Source organism: Helicoverpa zea, chromosome 23 (genome assembly GCF_022581195.2).
Source record: "Helicoverpa zea isolate HzStark_Cry1AcR chromosome 23, ilHelZeax1.1, whole genome shotgun sequence".
Classification (NCBI taxonomy): domain Eukaryota; kingdom Metazoa; phylum Arthropoda; class Insecta; order Lepidoptera; family Noctuidae; genus Helicoverpa; species Helicoverpa zea.
This window is the reverse complement of record NC_061474.1, coordinates 8,309,074-8,332,169: the sequence shown is the minus strand read 5'-3', so window position 1 is coordinate 8,332,169 and position 23,096 is coordinate 8,309,074. Positions and strand designations below refer to the sequence as shown.

Genomic DNA, 23,096 nt, shown 5'->3' with positions numbered 1-23,096 from the left:
AAGGACAAAGGACAGTTTTAATTTTACTTTAGAGCTCTAGAGAAATAGTTAAGCAAGAACGCGTCCTACTTTTTATTATAGGTTTCCTTTTATGAGCTTTTGTGGCAAACTAGTAACCCATTGACCTAAAAAGCCTTCAGCAGTTTTAAAATAGAGCTTTCTCTTATTTCAATTCAATTTCATATTCTTACCAACATTTGGACGATGTGATCGTATGACGCATCGTGCTTTTCTTTTTATTTTATGACAACGATGTTGTTCAAGGATACATTTTAAACTGAACGCAGTACAGTAAATAAATAGGGCTCTTTGTAAATGTTTTTCGTGTAGCCTATAAGTGGCAATCAGAGACAAACGGCAAAGAACGACTTATCCGAAAAAAGTGCACTTTTCATCTCTCGATTTTTATGACATACTTTTCTGACATATATATATATTCTATTCCTATATTATTAACTACCTAATAACTAAAACCAAACCTCCAAATTCCAGCATGCCAACCCGCGACTACAAACGTCGGAAACTGAGCATCTGTTAGAGAAAACAATGCTATCAATCTCCGCCCCTGCGCCATAGAGATGCGCGAAAGGCGGGGCCATGGATTGCTATGTGCCGAACAACCCCCAGTTCGGGCTCGTGGAGTACTGCGCGGACCACGGGCTGTGCTGCGACCCGCTCCAGTGCTCCTGTGTCGACAACTCCTTGAGAGACTTCCCCGAGGAGTGCTGTCAGGTGTGTATTTGGGTCAGCGTCATTTGTCATCTTGTGTGCAGGTGTGTAGGTGAATTATTTCAAGAGTATTTTTTGAAAATATTGTAGTCTGTGTGAATATGTATTCCAATCAAACAGTCCATTTATGTATTAGGTATCCTTCAAAAAAAGATTGTAAATGCGATAGGTGTAAGGTATAAAAGTAAGGTCCCATGTTGGGCGCCATATCAAAGCTATACGTAAGTAACTTTTGTTTATCCTCTGATTTATCTTCATGGTTGAAAAACAATTGAATTCACAATTGTATAAAGCACGATGAAAGAACATTTGATCTCTTTGAATGAGCGATACAACTCAGTTTTCCACGTGTTGATTTAAATGTGTAGGTTCTTGTGGTTGACGAACGTACTTAATTTTACTCATGTTGAGTAAATGTAGTTAATTGAAATCTTATAAATAAATAACTAGGTTTCACCATTAAACGTCACCATAAAATATGTAACTAAAACATTCTTCATTAAGAGTGTCAGTTACCGTGTTTGTTTAAATGGACGTTATACCTAAATACTTACCTACCATTGGATCTTAATTAAACTAGGATTTTTAATGTCACAACTGGACGTAAGAGTAGATAGTGGTCATCTTCGGCGGCTCATTCAATATCCTTAGTTTAAGCATGGCTCTATCAAGCAGACAAGAAAAGTTAATCAACTCGTCAGTAGCCGGTTTTGTCTGCAGGGTTAGTCAGTGTGCAAGCTTATATTTAATTTGAAGCTACATTTTGGTGTAATTAATATTCTGTTTATGAGAGCTGAAGAGTTGTTTGTTGGAACGCAACGCGCTAAATAACAACTGGTCCGATTTGAAACAATTCTACAATGTTAGATAGCCTACTTCTGGAGGGAGGCTATAGATAGACTATTTTCCATCAATATGTGCTGGTGAAACCGCTTTCAGAAATTAGTAAATAAACGATAGGTACTAATACAGCTTGGCCACGTAAGGGCGAGATTGAGAGCTGACACGATTATCCCGCGCTCATCTGTAATCACACCTGCTTCATACCTCCCACTGTCCGCAACGACCATGGCAGTGTCACTAACGAGCTGGCCAAGCTGTAGGTAATACAAATATACCCACGTTACTAATAAACACATCTTCTTACAGCAGGAAAACGAAAACTGCTGCCCAGAAAATGGCGAAGAGCTAAACGCGTTAGGCGATACCATCGCTTGCTCGGCGCTGTCGCCGGACGAAGCCTGGCCCCCGGAGGACATGGGGTCATTCTCTCTGCCCCCCCTCGACCTGGAGCCGCTGCCGTCGCTGTTCCCCTTCTCACCATGCTCGGGATACAAGTATGTGTGGTTTTGATTTATACACCATTATACTACAACCTTTAAAAACTTTGCTGACGTACATTTTAAGGTAACAACTTACTCCTTACAGGGTTAAATAGGTATTTTAAATAATCTCATAAATATGTATCTTGATATAAATGGTATTGAGGACATTAAATTAAAACGATCAGGTAAGTAACCGCAGCCGGTCGTGGCATCAAACCGACAAAAAGATCGAATTTACTATTATTTTCAAAATGAACTGTCAGTCAACCATTATCGGCCGACATTTTTTTTTAGTCTAAAGTTCTCTCTGGCTCTTCGGCTCTGTACGTCGATTCTACAAAATCTCACATTTCACTTCGACATCACTCTCACTTCGCATTCGTTCTAAAGGTAGAATTCCGTGGACGCGACAATAGTCAACCTATGAAAATGTATGGCACCGTTGCCGAGGCCCGTGACAGTCGCGCGCGGCCGACGAATTTCGTAAGCCGCTCGCGGCATTGTCTTGAAATTAGTAGATTTTGTTCGTCCGTTGCTTCTAGTCGAAGTGCTAATTGATATCCTTGAAGAAGAGGAGGATGACGTGATGCTGTGGCTGTATTATGAAAATAGATTACCAATCGACCCTATCTTTAAAAAGTAGAAATGAAGAAGGATACTACCATATACTGATTCAAAAGCATTTGAATTGTAATGAAAACAAAAGGAAGTTTTGCCGACTAAATACAAAACAATTTAATTCTGGTTTTACTAAAATTCTATAGATGTTATTAAGCGCTAGACCTTGAGAAGCGTACGGCCGCGAGCGGCTCACGAAATTCGTCGGCCGCGCGCGACTGTCGCGGCTCTCGGCAGCGGTGGTTTCATAGGTTGACTATTGTCGCGCGCGGCTGCGACAATCGCGACCCACGGAATTCTACCTTAAAGATTCGTGATTGACATTGTCAAACTACACTAGCGCTACTCTTTCGAGCGTGTTGACGAGTTGAACTAAATTAAACTCGAGATTTTGACAGATCTGTCAAAATCTGTCTATCTATAGGGGAGGTAGGGGAGAGATGGGCAGTTGGCAGACATGAGCACCCCCCTTTTATTCTGATTTGATCATAGTTTTGTTTTTTTTTATTGGGTAGTTCACGTTACCGACTGGTAACGGTGTTCATCCATAGACTATCTGTCTTTCTGTGAGTTGTCAAGAACAAACACTCGTAAAAGTAAATATTTTGTTGCGGTTTCGGATCGTTATAAAGAGAAAACTAATGAAAGGTATGTGTATTTTCTATTATTAATTACTGATTGTCAAAATCTCCAGTTACGATTATAGTAAGTCGATGCAATCCACACCTATTATACCTCTAGAAGAGAGTACTACAGCAATAGTTAATGGGCCCCACGTTTTTATTTTAGTCTAATATGACCGGGACCACCTACGTAGGTTGACAGGTAAGTAACTATTTTTTATTTTTTAGTTTTCAGTGCACATAAGATAAAACCGTTTAACTTAAAAGTTTTTTTACCGATTTTTTTTTATAAACTAAGTCAAAAGTGTCCAATACTCCCTATGGTAGGGAAGCTTGCACATATCATGTAATGTATGTAATGTAATTTGTAAATTTTTGTTCTTCTTCGTCAGTGAAAATTTGTGAGGTTATAAATCTGCGCGAAAAATCCTTTATAGAATCTTGTTTCAGGTACCGTTGCCAACTTGATCTAGGGACTCCATATTTATCAGCTGCTATTTTTATTTTTGAACCTTTGATACCTCTTGTATTGCTCGTTATATTAAATCATTAGGAATTTCCCGTCGCAAACCATTCTTTTTGAATTTAAACTGCATCTTTCTGTAATTAACAATAGTTAAAAATCCTCAACTGAACATAATAGGCGTTGGGCATGCCCAAACAAGTCTAGATGCCCATTTCTCCCTCTGTATACATTTTCGATATAAGTTACCGATATTTTTTAGAATCTACGTATTTAGGCTTGGATTTCAGTTTAATGTATAGATTAGTAAACAAACAATAGATTAATAGTGCACATAAGATAAAACCGTTTAACTTAAAAGTTTTTTTACCGATTTTTTATTTTCTAGTTTTTAGTATTTAATGAAAATGCCTACCGAATATTCCTCATTCTATCTAATTCATTTAGTGCATCATTATTACACGGTCTCTTACCTGATAATTTATTACAATCTAATTAAAAAAAAGTCTATTTTTTTTAACGACGCCAAAAATCATCTAGTGACCCCTCCCTGGGTCAGCAGCGGTAAGGGAATGCCAGACTTACTAACTAAAAACAGTTATGTTTCGTTGTAGGCCTTTTATGTACCAGGGCCAAGGTAACTCTTTCGAACAATCCCGCAGCCCAGGCAGGCCTTGGCCCTGTTGGGCCCCGCTGGGGTTGCTGACAGTATTCTACTTGTGTAGCCCTTTCATTTGATACCCATATTGAGGGGGTTGTGCCATTTTGTGCCGGCGGCCATATTGGATTTACAATGTTATTGATATTACTATATTGTATTGTCATCGGAATTAAAGGTGTATACAAAATTTCAGATCAATCGGTTGACAGGAAGAGGGTGAAATTTGAATGACTAAATTTGACCCAAGAATAAATAATAAAACAAAGGGGGTGAGCTAAATATAAAAAAAACCGTTTAAATATCTCGTAATGTTGAAACTGATTGTAATTTTTAGGAAAGCTCTTTGATTATATCTAGCCAAACATAAGAAATGGCAATAAAAGTTGATTATCTATAAAATCTGATTTTTTATGCAATAAATAGTGAAAAAGTGCCCATCCCTCCCCTACCTCTCCTAAAGTATGAAATGACTTTTAGAAGTGAAGTGAAATGCGAGTTGTTATTCGAATTTTATAGAATCGCAGTACTGTAAGAAAACACATTTCTTTCAAAGCCATTACAAATACTGACTTCAAGCTTCATCTCATTGTCACTCGTACTAACCAAAGCTGTTACATCTGAGTAGGTACAATGAGATTAACGTGTACGTGATTTTAACATATATGTGCGGCTTATATTTGCTTACCGTTACAAATGTACAGATAAACTAGTAAGCATTCCTAGTTTTATAAAAACCAGTAGCTGTTTTCCGCGGTTTTATCATCGTCCCGGGGAACTTCATCCCGTACGTTCCCAACAATTTAATATTTTTGGAAATTGATTCAGTTGTTTTCAATAATCAAAAAATACACACACAATCAAAAAATACAAATCTTTCCTCTTTATACGTTGAATTAACAGTTTTCCGCTATATTTAATTCCCAACCTAGGTACTTGCTGACCATCCAAAATTCGTACAACGAGAAAAAATATGTAAATTATCTAAAATCTAAAATCAATATAGATACTACTTACCTGAAAAAAGATTTGCTAAACCGCGTAGGTATACCTACTCAATCCTTTGCCATGAGTTTCGTAAATAAAGATTGATTCGCCCATTAAGATAACAGAGGGTTAACAGTTGAATCTGAGTTAAGAGTTAATTCAGACTTCTTACTAAAATCCACTTACTTACCTATATTTCTTATGGAGCCCTTTTTTTGAGCCGCCTTTTGGGTCCCGGTAGCATCTTTCGAATCGATCCCTAACAACGACAGGTTTTCATATTATGTGTTTTATTTTTAAGATTTGTATGTACCTTTGTAGATATAGAGTACCTATATATAGTTCGGCCATTCAGAGAATGCGTTCCTGACACGTCGCGATTGAACTGACGACGTAACTACATTCATTGATTATTGATATAATAATGTTGTTTTAATGCTCCTCAATTGTTAAAACGGTAAACAACCAGCAAAAATATTTTTATCGTAACTGCAACGCCATTGCAAAGTTACGTCGTCAGTTCAATCGCGACGTGTCAGGAACGCATTCTCTGAATGGCCGAACTATAATAGGTGGTATTTGTGTGTGCAAGAAATTTTTAATGTCTTAAGTCAATTGTTCGGGACGTTGTCCTGCTCTACCCAACTTCAACATTGGTAAATACACCATTCACCATTATCTGTGATCGTTAATCTGAGTTTAACAAAACGATGGAACCCAACACATCCCGTTTCACCAGCAGGAGCGGCGCGGGGGAATGCAGGGAGCGAGGAGGGGGCGAGGCGGCGGACGTCCTCCTCTCACTCAAACACGCCGTCGTCCATGGCGACTGCGCCTCCGAGGCCGTGCACCCACAGGTACAACCATCCCTTTCTCTCACACCAACTTCCCGACCAACAAAACAAGGACGGATGTATTTATCACTGTTCAATTTTGATAGAGTATCCCATCTCGTTCGTTCTTGTACGTTTTTGATTCGCCATTTCTGTTGTACAAAAGGGGTGTTTGGAGGGAAAATCTTTGTATGGAAAACTGTGGAAACGGGGGTTCCGCCCTACAAGGGTTTCGATATGAAATAATTGTAATTAATACGGCATCTTGGATTATTATCGGCTTCCCTTTACTAATGTTCCTGTGAGGCTTCGCAGGATTTATTGAAATTAGAAATTTTGATGAAATTATTAAGTCGGTGTATTGACATAGCAAATCCTATTCTCTGTGGTGGTTAATACAATTATGCAATATCTATTCCTGTTAACAAAACTTATTAATTAGGATACAGAGTTGATTGTTCAATGATAACATTTAATCTATTTCTGGGTTATTATCATGGGCGTAGCCACACTGGGGCAAGCTGGGGCACTTGCCCCACCCCGGGGCCTGGCTCTGACCTATAAGGTGTCTGATTAAACAATGTTTTTTTTTACTAACTCTAACTAACAACATCAACAATCATATCTACTATCCGTAAGTAATTGCACAAAAAAAATTGTCGACTTTGAAAAGAGCGCGATCAAAACAAAATGCACGCTCGAGTTCTCGAACGTGCGCGGTGCGCGCGTCATTTGAAAGCGAGCCGTATTCCCTAAAAGAATGGCTGCTATGTAGCGTAGCGAGCCGAGCCGTCCATCTAATCCAAAAAATAATGCATTGAAGGAGATGGAACTGGTAGATGTGGTAAAAATTTCAGAAATGCAATTTTATCCTAGTGTAAAAACCGCGCTCGCTATTTTGTTTGCCCAGCCATGTACAGGCAACTTCAGGTCAGTGGTAACAGTTTTATAGGAAAATCGTACTTATTACTATTGAGTCAAGGTGCATGACAGTTACCACTGATTTCCTGTACAATAGAACGATCGTTTAGCACAGTGGTTCTTAACCGGTGGTCCGCGGACCACTGGTTGTCCCTGGAGGCATTCCAAGTGGTCCGCGAAGCTTAGCTGCGCGACGTTGCTATTCGTTATCTAACTTTATTTTTATCGACTTATCTATGCGAGCGAGGGGGTTTTCGTATGGACGTAAATCGGGTGTCGTACCTAGTCCCCCTATTCGTGAAAATGTATGTTTGGGCTACATTTTACGTACTTTTTGGTTTTAAGTCTTAAAAAATAATTAAAATTTCGCGCTCGCTTCGCTCGCGTATTCAGAAACTATATTATTTTTGTATTTGTCAAGAAACAAAAAGTTAAGTACGTTTGGGCTAAATTTTAGGTAACATTTGGTTTAAGTCCGATAAAAATTTCACGCTCGCTTCGCTCGCGTATTCAGAAACTATATGCCCTTATTTTTGCATTTGTTAAGAAACAAAAAGTTAAGTACGTTTGGGCTAAATTTTACGTAATATTTGGTTTAAGACCGCACCGCGGATTTTTTTGATTTTAGATAGCTCCGCCCACTACACTTCCGCGTCTATCGCGTCGCGCAAGCTATACTCTTCACTCAATGTGTAAAATTTGAATTTCGCGCCAATCGCACACGCCGAGGTCAGCGCGGGGTCAGGAGAACCGAACAGGGAAGATAGGGAGCCGCAACTTACCTAAGTTTTTTATTTTTTGATCGGATTTTTTTTTGTTGTACTTACAAAAATTATTTGTAATGAAAACTTTTTATGAAGAGTAATATGATAATTTGGACGCGTATGGTTGTGTGTATGTATGTGTGGTGTGTCGTGTATGTGTGTTTGTATATCCAGAACGGATGAATCGATATGTATTTAGGTTTTTTTGTTTGAAATGAAATTAATCGGGAGTGTTCCTAGCTTTATTTGGTGAATATCGGCCCAAGATGGCCGCCGCCACAAAATGGCGAATAACATATTTTTTTTACAATTCCTTCAGTATGGATATCAAATGAAAGGGCTTGATTAGTATGTAGAATCATGTATAATATTATTTAAAGTCCAAGATAGCCACCGCCAGAAAATGCTGAATTGCATTGTTTTTTTATAGCTCTCTCAATATGGGTATCAAATGAAAGCGTTTGACCAGTGTTAAATAATTTATACTAATGTTATAAATGTTGTGTGAGTGTTTGATTGTTTGTTTCTGTGGATTGTATAAGCTCTGAAACTGCTTAACTGATTTGATTTGCTTTCATAATTAGAGATTTACACTATCCCCAGTGAATGTAGGCCATATTTTATCCGGGCACAGGAAGAAGTTCCCCGGGAATGCGGCTAAAATCGCGTTAAACAGCTTGTAAAAATTAAGTGGTTAAGGAATAAAAGCGTCGCAGATCTTGTGTGTTATGTATGCTATAAATGTATGTAGTGAAGCTGTAAGGTATCAAAGAAGTAATGAAGCTAAGTAATTCATTTTTAAACATATTTATTAAAACTGAAATATAAATAATAATATAATGTAAAAAAAAAGAATTTATAGTATAACACGGTCTCCATAGATTTTTTGTTCTCAGAGTGCTTATAGTAAGTTCAACTCAGTCTTGCGCGCGGTTATGTGTGGGTAACCCTTGTACATATACAGTGACTTTGTGTGCGTGACAAGAGGTACAGTCGGGTACAAATACAGTTATTTAGGGGTTACGGCTGTTTAAGGAAAAACAGTTATTACGTAATTTAATGTTTATTTATCTGTGTAAATATCTATTGAAATTATTAAGTTAGTTTTTGATTTGTTTAATACCCAATAAAAATATTTATTTATTTATAATGATTCTGAATAGCTACTTGAAAAATCAAATCCACACTTTTATTTATTGTCCTCGTACCCCGAGCTAGAAAATATGTAAGGAGTATTTAATTCATCTTAGATATTTCACCTCATTTATTTCTTAGATACTGTCAATGTCAATTTGAAAAAACTTATGAGAAAATAATGAAAAACTGTAAGATGTAATAATAAAAAGCTTTGGATGTTGTTTCATTTTTTGAAACGCTACCTGACTCCTTAAACATTTTCTTCGTGAACAACTAGACATTTTTGTAAACGACTGTACCCATAACAAAAAGCGATAAGAACACGTCATGCTCGGACGACGTCACTGTCACACGAGCGAAAGTTGTATATTTACAAGCCGACGCACACATAGGGCCGCGCGCAAATCTGAGTTATCGTCACAAATTATTATACCTACGGCCGGAGCGACAACATGCGCAGGTCCGACCTCGACGAGGGCTATCGCCGGACTGGCTCGTCTCCGTACACATTGTGTATCAATCGCTAGAGCACGGACATAAGGTTCAGAATTGCGTAGCGTCTATCATGATCGCTGCCGCTCAAAAAATCCAATATCTTAAAACTTTAATTAAAAATGTTTGGTAATAGTTATGGAAAAATGACTTTGACAGAACGTTAATAATGATGTTAAGAATATATTAGAGTAATTTTTAAACATAAAGATAGTGTAACTTCCTTGTAATTTCAAAACTAGTACTTTTTTAGACATGTTTTCGGAATTAATTATGATCGAGTAAAATTATCAGTATCGTGTTTTCGTTCTGGCAGAATCTAGATAAATATATCAATTTACCTATATCAAAATTTCAGATCCATTGGTAAGCGGGTAGTCCTATAATTTGGCATGGCAAACGGCTATCAAAATCACGGTGGCGTCTTAAGTCCGATAAAAATTTTGCGCTCGCTTCGCTCGCGTATTCAGAAACTATATGCCCTTACTTTTGGCTTTTGTCCTGTGTATGATTGTTTATTTTCTGTACCTGAAAATATAAACTTCTCAAATTAAGAGATTACCAAGTTTGAGATTAACGGCTTAAGATACAAAAATCGGAGGGCCCCCGCCCTCCCCCGGGGATAAGTTGACTGCTGCCCCACCCTGAGCCCAAAGCTGGCTACGCCCATGGTTATTATGAGGAATAATTCACAATTACATAAGAGGTTAAAACAATAAGCTGGAACTAAATGTTTAGTGGACCAGAATTTTGGTTAAATCTGCCATTCGAACCTATTACTTGATTTCAAAATCACGTATAATTAGGGGTTTGAAAACAATTGAATGAGCGTAGTCCTATCTTATCCAAAAAGTAAATTAGCTTAGTATTCATCTGCAGGTTGAATTTTTACCATCACAATTCCTATGTTGAAAAGTAATGTTGAATGGAGAATTAACTGCGACGGCTACGCAATCGCCGTAGCTAGGCGCGTAGCAAACCATTGTAGCAGCATAGTCAGCCGTGCTACAAATACATACATTATGTATAGCCACGCTTTTCCCTTTAAATATGTTTTTAGGGTGAACCGCATTTATTTATAACTGACCTTATTCCTTGCCGTCGGAGAGTAGTTCAGTTTTTGATAATAGTTCAATAAAAGTGATAGTAAAATGAAGGGAAGCTTGCCCGAGTTTACACTACAGTAGACAGATAGCGCTTGGTCGAAATCCTTTAGTAGTCTTTTGAAATTGGAGTCAGTGTAAATAGGTTGTGAGGTAGTACATACTATGATTACTATGTGTTAAGTATATCATATTCTTTGTACCTTTTCAGACAGTATATTTCGTACGCAAGAATTCTTCATTGATTTTCACACATCCACATTTATCACTTTGCTTTTATTTTTCCTCAATTTAATTGAAAGCTCCTTACCCACAACTCTTGAACCCAGATGATGGTGAACAACGGCGGGTACCCGTACTACGAGCACTACGGGGGGGCGCCACTGTTCCCCACCATGAGCGTCAACGTGAGCATGAACATGACCATGCATGGCTGTCCGCCGGAGCAGCTGTGCTCGCAGGTCAGTTGGATAAAGACAGTTGTATGCATTTGTATGTCTTAGTTATCTAGGCCTGAAACGTCCACTGCTATACTTTTACAAACAGAAAGGAAGATTTGGCAATTTTGTTGCTGGTGAAATTATGTGGTGAATAAAAACGTAGGTAACTCTTTGAGAAAGCGTGGTTTTTGTTATAGGTACCGTACCTAAGCATTTTTGGCGAGATTTAGTAAAGACAAAATTGCTGGTTAGTAGTATTTTTAATTGCTGTCATAATACAGTGACTTATATAGTGCATAAGTGAAGTGCTACTAACATAGTTTTAAGTTTTTATTTACTAACAATTTTGTATATCATATTATGTATGCTAGTTTTAAGGTATTTATCTATGGGCCTTTGATGCCTGAGAATAAAGATGATTTGATTTGATTTGATTTGATTTGAATACATAATTCCAATGGACTTAATTTATCGTGGTACAATCAAACCGATTTGTTGTTAATATGGATTAAATTATTGTATTACATTTCACAATAACAAAAGAAAAGAAAAGGTATCATTAAACAATTCGTGCTAAACACGACAGTTATTATAATTTAATTCTAATTCTGGACATATTTTTGTTGCTAAAGTTTCATTTTATTATTTATTTCTAGATGCAATGGAACCAGAACGCATCAACGCCATCAGTGAACGTGGTGTACCCTCAAACGCAGAACGTGATCAGCTCGTCTTCCTACCCTTCAGCCACTTATTCCTTCACCGCCGACTTCCGAGCGCCTAACCAGAGTGACCCCCTCATCACGGCCACTTCGACCTTCAAACCACTGCTGCAAAACCCTCAGAAACCAAACCCGAACTACTCGTTATTTCAGCAAAAACCAAACTTTGCTAACCAGAAGGGGTTAGGGCAGAGTCTAAAGAGGCCTCCCCCGAAGTTATATGCCCAAGAGACGCAGAAAGAACAGAATATGGGCAGTGGGTATATTCTTAATCAGGGTCAGATGCATCCTCAGGAGTATGGGTATGCTGCTTGTGTTAATTCTTCGGGGAAAGTGCCGGTAAGTGGTATAGTTTGTACCATGTTTTCGTTGTTATGAAACTGCGGCGAGAAATCTACCAATTTCAATATTAAATTCAGTTAATGTAAATACTTAAACGTATTACTTACCTATGTTAAATGCACTGCGCTTAAGTACATCCTTTTATAGATACTCTTTCTATGTACTCGCTTTACATATTCCTTCATGTTTTTTCCTTATGAACTTTCTTACACAATTTCTTCCTAATGTTTTCTCTCCATATATTCCCTTTATATTCTTCTTTCCATTTCTAGTTATGTACTTCATTATATACTATGTTATAAACTTATCTATGAACTACCTTATTTATTCCTACTATACCTATACTTTTAATGTATTCCCCCTACATGCTGTTGGACCAGAATTTAAGGAATGTTTTGAATGTATGTGAATTTTACGTCATACTCTCCGATGCACACCTTTTTTTGTCGGCTGAATCCACCGCTGCTAACATCACCTTATATGTGCAATCTTTATATAATAGCCAAGTCTCCTCATACTCTTCCCAGGTGGGAGCCCTCAGCACATGCTCAGAAGATGACGAACAGAAGCCAAACCTATGTCGTATCTGCGGGAAGACGTACGCCCGGCCCAGCACGTTGAAGACCCACCTTCGGACCCACTCTGGAGAGAGACCTTATCGATGTGGTGATTGTAACAAGAGCTTCTCGCAAGCTGCTAACCTGACTGCTCATGTGAGGACGCATACTGGTCAGAAACCTTTTAGGTGAGTTAAGATATCAGAATTTTGGATTAAATTTTAGTTTCGGTGGCAAAAATCTAATATATTTGAAAGACTTTGAGCCATCAGTGGCATCATCTACCTAGATTCGGTATGTAGTGACATACCTACTATTATTACCTATCTAGGTATGAACTGCCTAAGTAACAGGATGACTTGATTATAAGGTACTTTATCCCGTTAGAAAAATGCATTACCTACTCATGTCAAGGATGAAACCTAAAATTATGAAGATGGACAAAACCGTAGGAACTAATTTTTCTACTGTTGTGAAAATACTCTATATATTTATGTGTACGTTGTTAATTTCCTTAGGTGTCCAATATGTGACCGTCGGTTCAGCCAAAGTTCCAGCGTCACCACACACATGAGAACGCATTCTGGAGAACGACCCTACCAGTAAGTTTTTTTTATTTATTCCTACATTCGCAAACTTAATTGTTGAAGATCGTGATGAGATTTTCTAGTAAATAGTTGAAGAAAGCAGCGTTCAGCAGCTACTGTCTCCTTAATATAACACAAGCTTCCATCAGCTTTATCCGCAGCCAGATAAAAAATGCTTATAAGCCTTTTATTTAACACTGGAAGATTTTTTCAAAACGGTCCTGTTGTTCCTGAATCGAACTCTTCAGCTTTATAATATTAGTAGATCTAGCCACTGATGCTATTTACAGTTTTTTTCTTTTGCTTAGTTTTTGTATCTTTCTCTGTCATGTTTTTTGTGATTGACAGGTGCAGATCCTGCAAGAAAGCCTTCTCGGACAGTTCGACGCTGACGAAGCATTTACGTATTCACTCCGGAGAGAAACCGTACCAGTGCAAATTATGTTTATTGAGGTAATAAACAAAAACATTGTATTTCTTTCAAGGGGTTCCATTTTTGTGTGATTTTTAAGGGGTAAAGAAAAATTTAAAAAAAAACCAAGAGCTAAACAATCATCCATTCTCGTTACTTTAACGCCCTTTAACATTCCTGGTCTTTGATGAGATGACTCCTTTAAATAGCTAGAAGTTAGTACCCAGATTTCACAAGCAAAGCTCGTAATACTAAGGTCATTTAATTTCTGGTTCACAGGTTCTCCCAATCCGGCAACCTGAACCGTCACATGAGGGTCCACGGTAATATGTCAGGAGGCATGCTCGGCTGACACTTGCAGAGGTGCGGCCTCTCCGCCGTCTACTATTGAACTGAAGTTTACTGAAGTAAAACTGTCATGGCGCATGTCATGTTGAATCGGAAGAGACTTTAAAAAAAATGTGTTTTGATTTATTGAACTAAGTAGTCAAAAAATATGAACCAATATTACTTGTAAGGATTTTACGCTTAGCGCTGCAATTCGTAGTAAATTCATGAGTAGATCTCAGTATTTTTTTGTGTTTCAATAAAAGTTCTTCTGCTGTAAAAACGTTAGGTGTAGTGAGAGCATTTATGTTTGTATGCACGCATACACAGAAGTCATGAAAAGCCAGAAGCTATATTCCGTTTGACAGACATGGAGTATTTATGTATATTTACCATCACATTTTAATAAATTGCTCTATGCATCGTGTAAAAGTACCTTTTATGATTGACATAATGGGTCGATTACACCTAACGAGTACAGCAGCGAGTCAGTGTCCTCGGCCGAGTGCTCGGTTGGTATAAACACGTTAACGAGTGCTCGGCCGAGTACTCGGTCGAGAAGAGAGGCGAGAGGGTCACTAGAATCCCAATTTGTTTACTAGGCCGAGTAGCTTATTTACTGACTCACCACTGGGGCCCGATTCTCCTAAGTTAATAATGTCAAAATCTAATAGAAATCGAATCGCAATATGATCGCAATAGCAGTTTTAACCATATCGGTATTCTGCTACTAATAAAAGACCAATCGTATTCGATTGGTGTGCGATTGGTCTGCTATTTTGGTGATTTTGGTCTATACGGTAGTTTGCTGTACAGTCATTTTGCAATCGTAAATCATTTGCAGACAAAATGATTCATTATTGAATGACAGAAAAGGATAATAACGTTTATTTCAAAGAAAAAATAGCGGAATGCCACATACGCTTCAATCGTAATCGAGTCGGGATTGGATCTCAGTCGAATCGAGTCGAACGTGAATCGTATGTTGCTTAAGTAAAATTAAGAGAATCGGACCCCTGTACTCGTTAGGCGTAATCGACCCATAACAACTGAGACTTCATTGATTTGTGCGAAACGGCCCTTATACATCTACGGTTCGTTCTTCGAAAAAAGTCCAAAACCCAGTCATAGCATTGTACAAAAAGGGTTCCAGAATTTTGTATCTTATATCCAGTTTTGAAATGTTAACAATTTGTTGTAAATATGACGAAATTATGTGAAAATGTTTGTACATAAATATTGTTAGTTTATAGATATTAAGTAAATATTCCAATATATCAGTATTAAAATGTTCTAGTCATTAATTGATAGCATTATTAAAGTTACTTAAGTGATGAGAATTTCTGAAATTCTGTCCTACCTATATTATACTGGTATTGTGAATAAATATGAATAATTTTAGATTTACAGCTGCACTCATCAGTCACCTCTATCAGTATTATTGAATCTTATCTTTGTAAATGAAATTGTGAAATATACATAAAATAAATGAATACTTCAAATGTATGCATTGTCGATTTATTTTAATTTTTACGTTTTAATGAAACCCTGAAACCCTACAGCATTTTCACCATTTTCATCTAAGCTCGATGATTTTCATTTATTTAAAAAAGGCGCTCTGGTTTCGGGTTGCCAGCCATAGATCCAATGTTATTACCATTTCGTAAACGTGTTTAGTTTTGAGCGAATATTTATGTTAATAAACACGTAAACCTGTAAAAAATCAGGGTCCAACCCAATACTAATAAAAAATTTGATGCATTGTCTTGCATAATAAAAAAATTGCAGTTAAATCTTAAATCTGTCACCACCAGTATTTTATTTCGGAACGCAGAAGAAGCGTTCACAAATAAATTAACGTCGTAGGTTTTTTATAAGTCACGTACTCACTTTCTAAGACTTGATTATTATTTTTTTATAACAACAACGACGTCGAATTTATCAACCATCTCATTTAATATATAGCGGTGATAAAACATTTTAGAGTAATTCAGTCGCTATATTAAATGAAGTCTATAAAAATAGAAAGTTTTTAATACAACACAACGCAGACACTAAACGAACCCATCCGTTTGACACATCATGATAATCTCCGAGAGATTTCTATTCGGGAGTAAAGTAATTCAATAATTTACGCCTGTTACAGGTCAACCGATGCTCTAAAGTTAAGAAATTGATAATACAGTTATTTACACTGCCGCTGTTTGTTAGTGAGACAGTGTCGGAGTGTAAATATTCTATTATTACTTCGAAAGAAATTTTATCAGTATATAACACTCTTGCTTTTTGCGAAGTAAATCTTTAATTTACTAGTAAATATGACTGAAAGTTCGCCGGACGAGCCGAGTTCTAATCGAAAGGACTTCATTTGCGGTGTTGTTGAAGGTAAAACTAGTTATTTTGACGAGTAAATATGTAATAAGTACGTTGTACGTATTATACATTTTCTATATAAGTTTGCAATGGAGTGAATGACCTAAAACTTCACTTTTACAGGCTTTTACGGACGACCGTGGACTACTGAACAAAGGAAAGATTTGTTTCAAAAGTAAGTATTGTTTTTGATAACCTATTTACGTTAATGATTTATATGTCAAAGGCTTTTCACAACATTTAGAAAAATCATAAATATTTCTGTTGATTCAGACCACCTGCTGTTTTAAGTCGCAATAATTAATGCATTAATCTGTATTTAATTGATTACTCTCTATAATTTTTGCCTTAGGAACAAAATAAGCAACGAATTACAGTATTTATTGATGTCAAATGTATTTGGGATACACATCAGTGATAACATAAACAACCTATTTATAGCCTATTTTATATTTATTCTATAAAAATTCTTTCTAAAACCAATTTGGAAGTTCCAACAGACAAGCTATTGGTTCTTAAACCTTGCTTTAAGAAATTGGTCAATCTATTGATACCGGAATGAATTGGTTTGCCAAAGACTAAGTTATATTCGGTAAAAATTTAGTATCGTTTGGCAGGCGGAGGGGGAGGAAAAGGGGGGGAGGGTGGTGGGGGGCTCCACCCCTATCCTCTGGTACCACTCCCGTTACAAGGTAACGCATAATTTTTGAGAAAAATAGATATTTGTAACCTAACCTCAAAACACTATAATCACCCACTACGGTCGGAAAATTAAGTGCAAGTACTTCTAATCAATACGAACAAAGGCAAAGTCGACGGAGCCCCGCTACGCGGGGCTCCTACTTCTGGGTGGTTTAAAAAAAAATAACCACGAAGGGAATGGCGGGGTCTTGCAGACCCCGCCATCCCCTTCGAACCTAACCTATCCGAGTCGGGGGTGCCCTAAGTCGCGAGCTCGCTTCGCTCGCTCGTGCATACTAAGAGGAATAAGATGTTATTTGATATAACATCATAGTACATTCACGCAACTCGAAGAGATACGGAATGACACTAATGACAGCTAATCACAAATGACACTTAACCAGAGACATTTATTTATTTTTTGCGTTCCTTTTCACGGATTTGTACACCACAGACGATATACTAAAACACATTCGGTTGTCGATCGCCCATTTTAACGTTCCGTTTTACCGAATAACGTTGACATTACGCGTTTTATCTGATTTGAGGTTAGAAACATTTTTTGTAAATTTCTCGAAAAATATCCATTACCTTGTAACAAGAGTGGTAGCGTTATAATCGGAGACCCACCCTCTACCAGATTTAACCACTTTTAGCCCCGTCCGCCTGCCAAACGATACTAAAGCCAACCCTTATATTCTACTAACCATTGTTATGATAGTTTTCACTGCTTATGAACTTGATTATCTATATCCAAAAGATAAAGCAATATTGTTATAAACATAAACAATTTATGAGTCATGTTAAATACAAAAGTGAAAGTGTATTCTGCATTCCTGTTGTAAGCAAGTTGACATACTTTTTAATGTTTAATGCTTATCCAACCTGATTCTTACAAGTAGTGAGGATATTTCAACATACTTACAATATACAGTATAGGTTTTATTGTTTGAACATGAAAACCTATATCCTCTCGGAGTACCAACGGTGTACCATACAACAATCTATACTAATATTATAAAGAGGAAAACTTTGTTTGTTTGTTTGGCTGTAATGGATAAACTCAAAAACTACTTCAAATATTCTTTCACCATTAAAAAGCTATATTATCTGCGAGTAACATAGGCTATATTTTATCCCGGTGCGGGCAGTAGCTCCCACGGGACGCGGGTGAAACCGCGGGAAAACAGCTAGTATGTTATAAATTATCAAGTTGTTTTATTATACAAACAACCATGCTGCCATGAATCTCTTTTAAATTAGCTTTTTGATTTTATGTGTTGTATGACCGTCAACAGCTCAATTGACTTTTGTAAAAATCATTAATTAATTGTTATGTACATCCTTTTGACATTCATGCTAAATTTAAAGATGACACAACAGGTTTACTGAATATTATCCCACTATATGCATCATCTTCATCATCATTATTATCATGACGATGATGATGATGATGATGATGCATTTTACACAATACATTTACACAATTTTTTGTTAATTGAAAATATGCTATTGAAAATATTTGTATAGCTAAGTGCATTTGCCTTGTGACTCAGATGGAATTTTTTAAATGGTTTACTGCACTAATGTTTATTGTATTTACATTATCTTTGTAAATGATAATGAAGGCAACAGAACACTAACAAAGTATAGGATACTAAACCACAGACACAGCTATGAATTAGTATTTTATTACATGCTTGTTTAATTAGAATAAGGTTTCAACTTAACCTTGCTCAGCAGTCGTCATTGGCTGAGCGCAGCCAGTTAATTGAGTCATATACTATGTGCTCTACGCGATTGGTCCCTGGATGGGGTGTCCATCTTGTCATGACGAGTTCCCCCTTGTTTTTGAAGGCATGTTTTATTGGTCCCATCTGTCATTTGCTAATTTTTTTAAGTTGTTATGGGTAGTCAGAATTCAGGATCACAACAAGTCCTCTTAAGGGTTGCCATGCTAACTGGGTTGAGATCTGGTGGCAGTCATTCCAGGTAAAACACTGGTACTCAGCTGCAAACAGTAAATCTCTAAGGCAACCCCAAAATAGTTGGGAAAAGGCAGACAATGATTGTATTGATGTGTCGTAGCAATCCATCAAGAATATCAGATATTCCTTGCTTAATCTATCTATATAAAAATCCCATCGTTTACTTACGAAAGGTATCTATCATAACACCAGATCAACACCCACTAACTTAAACTCAACTCTGCAGGCTCAAAAAATGGGGCATGGACATGTATGTGTATGCTCCCAAGGACGACTACAAGCACCGAGCCTACTGGCGAGAGCTGTACACCGTGGAGGAAGCTGAACATCTGACGTCACTCATCACAGCTGCTAAGGACCAGGGCATCATATTCTGTTATGCTTTGTCTCCGGGGTTGGATATAACGTACAGTAGCCAGAAGGAGATTACTACGCTTAAGAGGAAGTTGGAACAGGTATGTAGATTATTTATAAAAGGTCTTGTGGGGCTTATCTACTTACGTTATACATTACTTGCCAGAAAGATCTGTCTCAAAACAAATGCGAGTGAGTCTAGAAGCTGTAGTACAGTTGACTACTTGCTTACTTGAAAATCAGAATTGTAACTAGTTACTATTGTAGAACTAAAGGAATTATGTGAGGCATTATAATGAAAAGTTATATCTCAGAAATGCCCTAGATATGCAAAATTTTCCTATAGAACATATTTTTCGAAGAACTTCATAACTTTATATTTTGTACCTATCTGACTAGCTTCTTGATAATTGTATTTCTATTTAAAATTATTCATTCTTTTCCAGGTGTCCCAATTCGGCTGCACATGTTTCGCTCTTCTATTCGATGACATTGAGCCAGAGATGAGTGAGGCAGACAAACAGATATTCCAGAGCTTTGCTCATGCGCAAGTAAGTACAATTGAAAAATATTGTGAACAATCGTAAAATAGTAAAGTAAGGCTCAAAGATCAATGAAATATGAGCGGAGATCCCATAACGCAGGTAGGTCCGGCGCCTTCTTCTAGGTCAAGTTCGGTGGGCGTTAACAAAACGCTCATTTACGAGTGATCTAATGATGCTTTTGGGTTCGGATTTTACAAAAAATGGGCGGGTTCCAAAGAAGGCGTAGCCAGTAAGGTTCCTCGTCCTCCAAACACCTGCATTTTGGCGCGCTACTTTCTTTGGAGATTTTCCGTTTCTGCTCGTCATTTTGTTCACCATGGCTATCTAAGATCATATATTTTTAAAAATCCGTTAATTAAAAGCCAAATCAACCGATAGCTTATTGAAATCCACAGTTAGTTATTTAATCTTTTAACCATGCATGATTAAACATCTTAGTAGGCGACGTTGCTAGGCAACGGCCTTCATAATACTAGGCCGCTTGAAACCGGTTCTGTTATCTGCAGTATCAGGTGTATTGATAGCATTATGCACTTACTCAGGCTAGGTTTCATTGAGTTTTATTTGGATAGAAAAATATTCCAAAAAGGCTTTATTGAACACCTGTAATCATTTATTTATAAAATTGGCCCTTTACAGAATTAGTTGCAATTTTAATTTTGGTACCCCCTGTTATTTTCGAATTAGAATGGGCGTGCCTCGTTTTCCAAATTAAAAAATGGACCAATTTTTTTTAAACACAAACGACCTCCTTTTTGGGTATTCGATTAAAAATTACTCCTTCATCCCCAGGTATCAGTAACAAACGAGATCCACCAGCACCTAGGCTGTCCCCGCTTCCTGCTGTGCCCCACTCAGTACTGTTCCACCCGCGCCGTGCCTTCAGTCAGCAGCTCGGAGTACCTCAACACTTTGGGCAGCAAGCTGTCGCAGCAGATCGACATCATGTGGACTGGTGAGTGTATACCTACCTAAAGAAGATTTTCTGTGTGACGATCAAAATCAAAATGTTTTTATTTCACATAGGCCTTTGCAGGCACCTATGAAACGTCACATTAGTTGCACGGTTCCAAACAGTTGGTCTCATGGAGAAGAGCCGGCAAGAAACTCCATAGACACTCTTTTTTAAAAAGTAATACAGTCTCAGTACAAGCAGTCTATTACATAACAATAATAAACTCACAAAATTATACAATGCAAGAAAGTTAAACTGTAAATCTATACAATGCAAAAGGGAAAAGAAAAAGTCGTTTAATTGCCAGGGAAGCCGCACATGGAGTGATGAGTTATCGCCATATATCTTTATCGTCAACAAAGTCTTGAATTTTATAATATTTTTTTTTAATTAGGGTGGATTTTACTGTGTTCTTAAATTTTATATCCATGAGATCGGTTACACACTTAGGCAGCTTGTTGTAAAAACGGACACAATTCCCTAGAATCGATTTATTTGATTTCGTTAATCTGAACAGTCTTTGGTCAGCTTTCAAAAAGCAGCTCGGAGTCTGGAAGTTCGTGATTAATACACCCGTGCATCGGAGAGCACGTTAATGTCGGCCCTGCGTCTGATATCTCTCCGGTCCAGATTGCCGTCCCTTCAGGCTATGAATAATTCTATAAACTAAGAGAATCATAATATAATCAATAGAGAAATAAGAGACGTACCAATACCAAGTAACTGTTACTCATATACAGTCATAGTAAATAAATAACCTGCTAATAATGTACTGACCATGTGGGCGCTAACTGAATGGAAAAGGTCGACCACTGCTAACATACTTAACGTACGTCATAGAAGGAGACAAAAATACGCCGATAAATTAACCTCACGCAATATAGCAGACATATTTCTTTAAGAATTTTATAATTTAACTAGCTTCTGTCAGCGGTTTCACCCGCATCCCGTAGGAACCCGGATAAAAAACCTATAGCCTTCCTCGATAAATGGGCTATCTAACGTCTTTGGGTTAAATGGAAACAATTAAACATTAAACACTACAATGAATTCTCGGAATGCAGAGCAACTTTCAAAGAGGCGTGTAAGACCTGCTATTCAAATTACATTAATTCAATCGAAGATAGTCTCACATCTAATGTTAAGCACTTTTGGAAATATATAGCAAATCGTAAAAACAAATCAGGTGTCCCATCCACGATGCATTATCAGAATACTCAATCAAGTGAACCAAAAGAAATTTGTGATATGTTTTCCAAATTTTTCCAGTCTGTTTTTGAATCTAACACATCCCCAATACCAGCCTGGGCCCCGCCTACAAACTGTAACGATACTGTTAATCTGCTTGACAACTTACATATTAATGAGGATAAAATACTCAAAGAATTAAAATTACTTGACCCAAACAAAGGAGCAGGGCCGGATGGGTACCCAGCACTTTTCTTTAGGAACGTTGCTGGCAGTATATGTAGACCACTTTATATCATTTATAATAAGTGTTTAACAGAGGGTGTCTTCCCGGAAGAATGGAAGCAGGCTAACATAACACCGGTGCATAAGAATGGCTCAAGGCATGATGTGGAGCAGTATCGTCCTATCTCGATATTGTCGACCTTGTCAAAGCTTTTTGAGAGACTAGTACACAATGAAATCTATCCCATATTACATAGCATCATTATCCCTGAACAACACGGATTTGTCAAGCAACGCTCGACTGTATCAAATTTGCTTATATTTTCCAATTACCTATTTGAAAAAATGGATGGGAGGTTGCAAGTTGATGCTGTCTATACAGATTTCAAAAAGGCTTTTGACAAGGTCGATCATGATATTTTACTAAATAAAATAGCATTTAATGGGATACGAGGTAGTTTGCTGCGCTGGTTCTCATCTTATATTAAAAATAGAACACAAAAGGTTGTCGTAAATGGACATCAGTCAGAAGTAGTACGTATAACTTCAGGTGTTCCGCAAGGCTCGATTTTGGGACCGCTACTATTCATTCTTTACATAAATGACATAGACAAGTGTTTTAAACATACAAATTTTCTGGTATACGCTGATGACCTTAAAATTTATAGATCTATACAGACCTTAGAGGATTGTCAGCTGTTCCAGCAAGATCTAAACAGACTCTCTGAGTATTGTCAGAATAATAAA

General features: G+C 37.4%; 2 protein-coding genes across 2 annotated transcripts in view; both read left to right on the top strand.

Annotated features, from left to right (window-relative positions):
• The first annotated feature begins 487 nt into the window (after window positions 1-487).
• On the top strand, window positions 488-14,099 carry LOC124641981 (protein glass). Its single transcript, XM_047180265.1, has 9 exons — window positions 488-732; window positions 1,879-2,066; window positions 6,143-6,260; window positions 10,983-11,114; window positions 11,750-12,154; window positions 12,685-12,902; window positions 13,233-13,316; window positions 13,650-13,754; window positions 13,993-14,099. Exons 1-9 carry the CDS (start codon window positions 598-600, stop codon window positions 14,063-14,065), a joined length of 1,458 nt encoding a protein of 485 aa, XP_047036221.1. The 5' UTR covers window positions 488-597; the 3' UTR covers window positions 14,066-14,099.
• A 1,968-nt stretch (window positions 14,100-16,067) lies between these two features.
• The window catches only part of LOC124641831 (protein O-GlcNAcase), a 28,919-nt gene continuing 21,890 nt past the window's right edge, over window positions 16,068-23,096 (top strand). Inside the window, exons 1-5 of the mRNA XM_047180064.1 lie at window positions 16,068-16,425; window positions 16,537-16,588; window positions 19,309-19,537; window positions 19,883-19,987; window positions 20,774-20,936. Of these exons, the coding sequence (XP_047036020.1) occupies window positions 16,359-16,425; window positions 16,537-16,588; window positions 19,309-19,537; window positions 19,883-19,987; window positions 20,774-20,936 (616 nt within the window). The 5' untranslated portion in view covers window positions 16,068-16,358. The remainder of the gene's footprint in view (window positions 16,426-16,536; window positions 16,589-19,308; window positions 19,538-19,882; window positions 19,988-20,773; window positions 20,937-23,096) is intronic.